This window comes from Neomonachus schauinslandi, chromosome 3 (assembly GCF_002201575.2).
Source record: "Neomonachus schauinslandi chromosome 3, ASM220157v2, whole genome shotgun sequence".
Taxonomy (NCBI): domain Eukaryota; kingdom Metazoa; phylum Chordata; class Mammalia; order Carnivora; family Phocidae; genus Neomonachus; species Neomonachus schauinslandi.
In genome coordinates this window covers 4466252-4474950 of record NC_058405.1, presented here as the reverse complement: position 1 = coordinate 4474950, position 8699 = coordinate 4466252, and the positions used below count along the sequence as shown (strand labels likewise).

The window sequence follows — 8699 nt, the reverse complement described above, 5'->3', positions numbered from 1 at the left end:
AAATCACTCTTTGTGAATACGATTTATTCTGGAGTACAGTTCACATAAAAACACTCTTTAATTTTAGCCTTCAATTTAAAAGACATATTTTTTACAAGTCCAATTGTAACAATTCTGCTTCTTTCTTGCAATGCTTTTACTAGAGAAAAACTATTAAAATTTTGACCTCAGAAAATCCACTTATATCAATGCTTTTAATGACTCTAAAAGATTCTGAATGTATTTTATTAATACTTGAGTCAAAATTCTCAATTTCTATAGGGATATTATATAAATGTCCCTTCTTTAAACTATTTATTTCATCTTGGTTTTAAAAGTCATTAAATACTACACCTCTAAAAGAATTTTTTCTTTCTTGGCCTTGGTCCATTCAGTGTTTTATCTATCTCAAAAGTTAAAATTATTGTTTTTCTATATCTAATACTGTTTAAGCATAAATTTTAAGGGATAAAAATAAAATGTAGTTTAATATTTTATTATGACCACCTGTTACAATGAGGCTTTCCTCACTAGAAAAGCTAGCTTTAAACCAAATATAGATTTTCCTCCTGCAACTCACACTTGTCTATTGAATCAGTTACCCAATCTTGTTGCAGGATTTTAAACTTTCTCTTCAGAGTTCTTCGAAAAGCTTTTAAATCTGCAACACGACTCTGATCCTCCCCAATGATTACATGAGACACTCCCTGAGCTAAACGAGAAACTACTTTGGCTCCATGAAATCGAAGCTCCAGAGCTGTAACAGCTAATCTCGTTCCCTCGATTTTGGTACTCAAGTCATTAATAACAACATACAAGTCCAAATAAATAATGTGGTGTCGAAACATACTGAGAGGGGAACGGTCCCAGGAATACCGATACTCTAAATTAGCAATCACAGAAGCCATTTCTCCAGGAGTTTGTGCGCTGGAATTTTTAATTCCTGAGAACACTTCCTTCAGTTGGTTCAAATCTGTATCAACAAAATAACTGTCACCATAACAGTCATATTCACGGGCAAAATGTTCCTTTGTTGATGGGCACATATGAATCATAAAGTGAGGCTGCCACGGCACGCAGCTTTTGGTCTTAAAACACTCCAACAGCCACTCGGGCTTGACAACATCATGTTTATTCGAAGAAATTATGTTTTTCACTCTGATGTTCTCGGACCCTGCAATCACACAGTATGTGTCTGGGCCTGGATTTTGTACTATATAACCACCAAATTCTGCAATTCTGTTCTCCAGATCAGGCTTCGGATGGCTGTCTGTTCCGCTCATGACACAAAACTCCACATCTTCAAACACATTAGAAACTTTGTTTACATTAGAAAGGTTGGGTGCTTTTAAGTGCTCGATAATTCCAATAACTTTCTTCACCTTCGGGGCAACTTTCCTCTTCTTTTCCTGTGGTTCATCATCGCCACCTATGTAAAGGTGTTTGGACGCAAGCTTTCCCGATGCTTTCCCACGAAGCTGTTCTAAGTCATCCAGGGTAGTGCATTCGTGCCACTCTTTGTCTTCTCTTATCTTCTCGATTCGTGGAAAACGCAATGTGCAGCCAGCTTTGTACATATCGCTGGAGACGATCTCTGTGGCCTTAACTTGAACAATGACAGAATGACAAGGCTCAATGTACACCTCAGGCTTCTCTGTTCCACACAAAATGCTACTTGGTGGAGCTTTTTTATGAAAAGGCTTCCAATGTTGGGCCAATTTCAAACCCAGATCGTACAGCTCTTTCATGGTATAACCCGAACCAACACGACACAGTGTATGAAACACTGACGGTTTTTCACCAGGAGGAGGCTTCTCTGCTATAGCACACAAAAAATGAGACATCATCCCACCTCGGGAACCTTTACCCCAGTAGCCCCCGACAATTAAGATGTCCAGCTCATCCATCAGCCCGTCCACGTACTCTGGTTTAATTTTCAACCATCCTTCGCCTCTTTTGTCTGGCTTGTAAATAGACAGAGGCTGTTTTATCATGATTCCCTCTTCCCTTTTATCTATGGCTTCATTCAAAGCATCGATCACTTCTTTCTGAGTATGAGCTTGTGTTTTTTGCACTATTTCTATTCTACCTGGTACTGGTGTAAAAACACTAGTGAGAATTTCATACCTCTTTTTCAGGGTTTCATGCCCTAGCTTTTTATTATTAACCATCAGTACATCAAACACACAATAACAAGTCTGCAGATCAGAATCCTCCACCATTCTTTTGATATCAAACTTATTCCCCTTTTGCATAAAAGTCTGTGTGTTAGGGTTGAAGGCCATCATCTCTCCATCCAGGATACAGATTTGTATGTCTGTTTTGAATGCACTGTGAATGAACGGTGTGAGAGAACCTTCCCGGGGAGAATCGCCGAACTGATCTGTATAGTTAAAACCATTTCGGGAGAAGTACTGATACGCATCCCCCTGTTTGTGCATCTGCATACGCTCACCGTCTAGCTTGGTTTCAATGTAGAAACTCTGGTGTTTCATGTCCTTCTCGATGCGCTCAATATCTGCTATAGCAGCCAGCATTGGTTTAAAGGCAGAGAATAAAGTGATGGAAATATCACTGAGTCCTATGGAAGGATCATGCAGTTGCCTACAGACTTTTTCCAGATCTGTGGTGACATTATGCAATTCGGCAGCATCATTATGGAAAACAGAAAATACAGACTGCTCACTGAAACCAAGTTTTAAGTCCTTTACAATCATCCGTATAAGCCACTTTTGTTCCAGCGCTGAACTCTGACTTATTAGCTGAAGAACACTCTTCTTTATTAGGTCCTTTCTTCTGGCAGAATTATTGCTGGCAATTGAGTCTAAAATGTCATTTACCTGCTGTACGGTTAGACTTCCTTTCTGCAAGCATCTTGGTTTCAACACAAAATATGCAATTGTTGCAAAGTCTCCAGCATCTCCATGAGGCCCGGTGGGCGTTCTATAATTTAAAAGTTTAAGGGCGTCTTTTCCTTCTTTAGGTAAATTAAGCAATTCGATATAAAGTTTAGCAAGCATAGTTTCTTTGATTCCATAGGCCATTCTCTCTCTTTCTAGCTGAGGAAGAATAAGTCTCATTGCTGGATAAAAGGAGTCCCTGACATCTTTTTGGTTCTTATGAAGAGCATCGTGAAATCTTCTCCAAGAATCTAAAAATTCCCTGAAGTGTCTGGTTTTTTCAGCACGTCCTTTACTTCTCTGTATTCGTTCTAAAGTTGAACACAAGTCTGCAAAAGGAACGTGAGATGCAACAGTTTGTGAAGTCTGTGACGCAGCCATGGAGGTGGTGGTCAATCCTCTGGTTTAACTAATAAGGCAAAAAGAGAATAACTTTCAATAAGACACAAATTTCAACTAAATAGTTCACGTAAAGCTTTTACAGAGAGTGCCTCATTCATGATCAATGTTCGCTAAATGAAAATGAAGTAATGCTAGAAATTATGTCTCTTTTCAATCTCTACATTTAAACTTCAATCCTATTTAGTATTTATTATCAAAAGTATCACCAGCCCTTCTTGCTACATTTACAATACTGAAATCGACCACTTTGCCTTTCTCCCTAAATTCTAACTTCAGTTGAATTAGTGATTCCATTCCTTATTTAGCTCGTCGTGCAAAGGAATAACAACAACAGAAAAACAAGGCTCAATTCATTTCATTTCTGGGCTTCTGACTTCCATTTCTCCTCCTTTTCTATCAGAGTACCACACAGCATCAGAAACAGACGTTTTTAACAAATCACTGAATTGAAACTCGGCTTTGCAGGAAGTTTGAACTCTTACATTGGTCAGAGTTCACCCAAAAAAAAAAAAAAAAAAAAAAAAGGTAAACAAAGCCCACGTCTGTGTTTACTTTCATTTCACTGCTAGCTATGCCAAATCACTCGTGTTCAAAACCCCACTCAAAATACCCTCCCCATGAAATCCTTACTTGACCTACCTCTTTTAGCTCTATTTTATCATAGTTACTTAATAACTTCATAAACTGAAGCTCATTAGTACACTTTTTTGTTCATATTCACATGCCATTTGCCTCCCAACAATTCACTGACTACATATGAGCCAGGCACCACACTATGGGCAAACACAGTGTGTTTCTGCCTTAAGAGAGCATACATTCTGTAAAGAGAGACGGGATATAATAGGAACTAATTACAAAATGCTGTGTTTTAACAAAAGTAAAATGTCATGAGGCAGAACTTTTCACTGAAGCATCTTCTAAAGTCAGAGAGGAAATAACAGGTACCTTGCTGGGTTAGGGTCTAGACTGTTTTCTAAAGTGGTCACAAGTGTGAAATTTCTTCGAAGTCTTAAATATTCATGCAAATTTTTTAGAGGGGGAGGGGCAGAGGGAGCGGGAGAGAGAGAGAATCTTAAACAGGCTCCATGCCCAGTGCGGAGCTCAACATGGGGCTCCATCTCACACCCTGAGATCATGACCTGAGCCAAAATCAGGAGTTGGACGCTTAACCAACTGAGCCACCCAGGCGCCCCAGCAAATTCTATTAGAATCTATAAGATATCAGAGCTTTTATATGATTTAACTATGTAACATTAAAATCAACTAACTTTTCCAAAAAAGACTTCAAGTAAAAATGTGCGTTCCAGGAATATAAACCGTGTCCTATCCTGCGGTTTCAGACACCTCCTGGCACATCCCTATGTCGCCTAGAGAGCAGGGAGATCCACTGCAGTCTCCGAGACCATGAGATTGACCACGGCAGCAAACAGGACAGTACACACTAAGAGCACAAGGCTGCACCGCCTGATAGCTGGCACAAGAAATCCAACGGCTGCTCATGGTACCACGGTTTCCACACTGCAGTCTCCGGAGGCCAGGAGCGCCTGGCATGTAGTAGGTTTGTTTGTGGAATGAATTACTGAGCACCTAGAGTTGAGTTCCTGGAGAAGCACACTAGGAAAGGCCAGGGGCTGGTCATACACCACCCCCACTCCCTGCCACAGTGAGCCTCGTGGGATTCAGTTTGGTCAGAAACATTTAGCAGCTATGACTGCACTGGGAAAGTTTCACAACAGCCACTCGGTGGCCTTTCGGGAAAAAGGCCGCACTTCTCAGTCTAATGCCTGACAAAGGAAACTCAACTTCCATGGAGTCAGTTAGACCAAGAGACAAACCCATGAGAGACCACTTTCCTGAAGACTTTTCTCTTTGAATACAGTAACTGCTTCCTCTGCCTCATTTGCATAACTGACTGAACCACCTGGTTATATATGTTCACTGTCTACCTCTCCAAACATGCTCTCTCTCAAGTCAGTACATTATGGTATATAATGTTATGTTTACAAATAACATACAGTATGTACATAAAACAAAGAATGTTAAGAAATACTTCTTGGAATGTTCAAGATGGGTATACAGTTTCTGATCTATCTGAATGTTCCACTTGGTCTCAGTTTCCCTCAACAAGTTCCAGGCAAAGATTCAAATTACTTTATAACAACACTGAAATCTAGGTTACACATGTATGCCCAAACTGGTATAAATATAACAAGGGTTCCAAAATTGGTATAAAATGAATAGACTTAAAATTTTTACTCATTAAAATTGTACAGGAAAATCGCTTCTCGGCCTTTTGGCTAAAATCAAGTGTCAAACTGTACAAGAAAATAAAAATAAATTAAAATTGTATAAAAAAAGTCAAATATTAGGATTTCCTTTAAACATCAAACATAAAAGGATTTCCTTTTAAACATTCTCTAATTTTATTTTCTGGATTCTGAGCTATTTAGCTGATGTTTTTGATTTGTGAAAAAACAAAACAGTTTGTGGTTAGGGTTCAGGCTCTAGAGTCCAATAAGTGTGAGTTCAACTGTGGACTCAACACTTAATAGCTGTGTGACATGGGGCAACCACATAATTTCTCTAAGAGTCAGTTTCCATAAGTCTAAAATGGGGTTAATAACTGTAGAGGGTAAGATGAGGATGACATCAGATATTTACACAAGGTGCTTAACACAGTACTTGGCAGTTAGCAAATCCTTGGTTAATTTAGTACCATAATGCTTGTTGATGCAAGTAATATTTAAAATATAAGTATTACAAAATATTAAGGAAATAAGGCAGGGGTATGCTTTACTCTTTGGTAAACATAAGCAAAACACTCAAGAGAATGAATACAATTAGCATAGAATAATGACTCATCGTCTAATCAGCAGCTGCCTATATTGTCCTCAAGTGACACAACAAAACGTACTAGCAAGGTGATTATGATGACTCCGTGAATATGATGATTCAGAGGTATTTTATTGGAGAGAAAGTGACTGGGACAACTTAAGTTTCCTCCCTGCATCCCCTGACGAGACGATGCGCTTCCCGAAGAGACGAAGGGTTTACAGTAGCCTCCCACCCACAGCACTTATGACAATCGGGGAGAATCTCAGCAGAAAGGAATTTGTGGAAGGAAAAGGCCAGAAGGCGGTGGGAGCCGGGAGGCTGGCAAAAGACGGAATGTAAGAAGAGAAATAAGGCTCCAGTATCTCTGTCCGACTCCACCGGAACACGCCTGCACCACCACCGGAGGGGTCCGCACCACCACCGGAGGGGTCCGCACCACCACCGGAGGGGTCCGCACCACCACCCGCGGGGCCCACACCACTCCTCCGCCCCCCACCCCCACCCCAAGGAAACCCGCCACGGATCCCGGGTGAATCCCCGCCGCGGGGGAGGATCCCGTTACCTCCTTGAGCCCGAGGGTCCCCACCGGCTTGGGGAGGAGGGGTCCCCGGAATCAGAACGTCTGTGACCACGCCATCACAGCAGCCAACACAGTCTCTGCGAGGCAGACGCGGACGAACTCCAGTCCCCTCGCCCGAGTCCAACGGTGGGGGTCTAGATCAAGAACCCCAAACCGAAGGCCCGCCTTCTAACGCGGCGCCGTCGCCAAGGTGGCCCGGGCCCTGCACCTGTGACGCCGGGAGGGGCGGAGGGGCTGAAAGACTTTTTGTCCCGAAACAAGAAAAACCAACTTTTAAGACCATAAGCATTTGCTGGGCTGAGAAGACGAGAGACGGCGCCCTCCCGCCCTGCTCACCCTGGCGCGGCCTCCGCCTGCCCGGACTTGCCCTCCGGCTCGCCCTGTGGACTCCGAGGCCCCTCCCCAGCCGCGCCGCCACGCGAACGTCCTACCAGAAGCGGAGCCGCAGGTGCTGTCACCAAACCGGAAGCCGCGCCCGAGATGTTCCGCCAGCTGCTCCGGGCGCATACGCAATCGCCACTGAAGGCCAGGGAGGCCCTGACATCACGAAGATGACGTGCGCGGACGCAGTCGCAGCTCCAGGCCGTGACGTCATATGGATGATGTGCGCAGGCGCAGTGACGCTTGGGATGAGCAGGGGCGCGCTTTCCAAGGCTGAGGACTCCAGGGAGCCTTGGTAACAGTGTGACTACAAACACAACTTCCGTTAGCCTCCCAAAGCAGCAGGTGCTCTTTGCTAGTGGTTGACCCATGAGAGTAGATTTCCTCTCTGAGCAAGAACCGAGAGTACTTTGTGTACTAGCTCCTTACTTGGACCATGAACCTAGTCCTCTCTGTGCTAGGCCTGCTCACTAGCAAGGGACAGCCTCATAGAGTTCTGTTCTCTGTCTGTAAACAGTGGTACCAACACTCATCTCACTGGTGGGTTGTGAAAATGCCCAGGACTGAAAAGGGCATCTTCCCTCCCAAAACATCTGCTGTTTACTTTAAATGGAAAAATAGGCTTTTGCAAAATTGCCTAAGGCTGTCCTTTCCTATTTGTTTCTCACAATGCTACAACTTTGACGTCAGTTCTTATCTCTTAATATAGAAATACATAATTCATAAAAACACATAATATATAATTCTTAATACAGACATAAAGAGTTGCATGCCCAGAAATCAACTATGGACTCTTCTAAGTGTCTGTTCAAGGATTCAAAATAAAATTATTTGGCAAACCTTTATTCAGCACCAATACAGTAATTGTGCTAGGCATTCAAGATTGAGATGAAAACAAACATAGTCCTTCTGTTCCAGGAGCTGTTGATTTCTACCAATATTTTGTTATGGTTTGTTTTCTTTCATGGAGAATTGAGAAATTATCCATGACGATGGGGGAAACAGCTTTTATAATTATTTCCTCTTAGCATAAAATACTGTTGCTTTAAAAGGTGGTATTTTAAGAAAGTGGTATTTTGCTGCAACAGACTCTGAGAACATTTTAGAGCTGTTAAGTGCCCTTAGGAGCACTTAGTGTACAAAAATTTCATTTTACAAAACTGACACTTATTTAATTCACAGTATTAGTTTGTAGTAGAGCTAGACTTAGGGCTCCTTCTAGCACAACAACATTCAGTGAATTTCTTTGTATGTCTAATTCACCTAAGTTATCCAAATATTTCTCTGAAATTAGCTATGAAGTTTTAAAGTCACATGATACTCTTGTGATGGTAATTTCTCTACCTACTATTCAAGTTAATTACCAATTTGTTTTGGAGTAACACCCAACAGTGTTGGTAAAGGACCCCCCACAGTTGCCCGTCTTATGAAAGGCATTTGTCTGTGCACATTTGCACCTTGTTCAGCATCTACTGAGCTCCTACAATGTCAGAGTTTGTACTTTATATTTTTGATATGAGAAGAACCATGGATTATGAAATCAAACTCCAAATTAATTCAAATCTTCATCTCCAATTTACCATGATATTTTAGCTTTTCTAGTGCTTGGTTCAAAGATAATC

The 8699-nt window shown here is 41.8% G+C and overlaps 1 protein-coding gene across 1 annotated transcript; it reads right to left on the bottom strand.

Annotated features, from left to right (window-relative positions):
* Window positions 1-512: 512 nt before the first annotated feature.
* On the bottom strand, window positions 513-6701 carry LIG4 (DNA ligase 4). Its single transcript, XM_021696023.1, has 2 exons — window positions 6679-6701; window positions 513-3288 (listed from the first exon to the last, which is right to left on the bottom strand). Exon 2 carries the CDS (start codon window positions 3258-3260, stop codon window positions 525-527), a length of 2736 nt encoding a protein of 911 aa, XP_021551698.1. The 5' UTR covers window positions 3261-3288; window positions 6679-6701; the 3' UTR covers window positions 513-524.
* Window positions 6702-8699: the final 1998 nt, after the last annotated feature.

Excerpts from the sequence above, each read along its gene's own strand:
- LIG4 (XM_021696023.1), bottom strand. The coding sequence starts at position 3,260 with ATGGCTGCGTCACAGACTTCACAAACTGTTGCATCTCACGTTCCTTTT.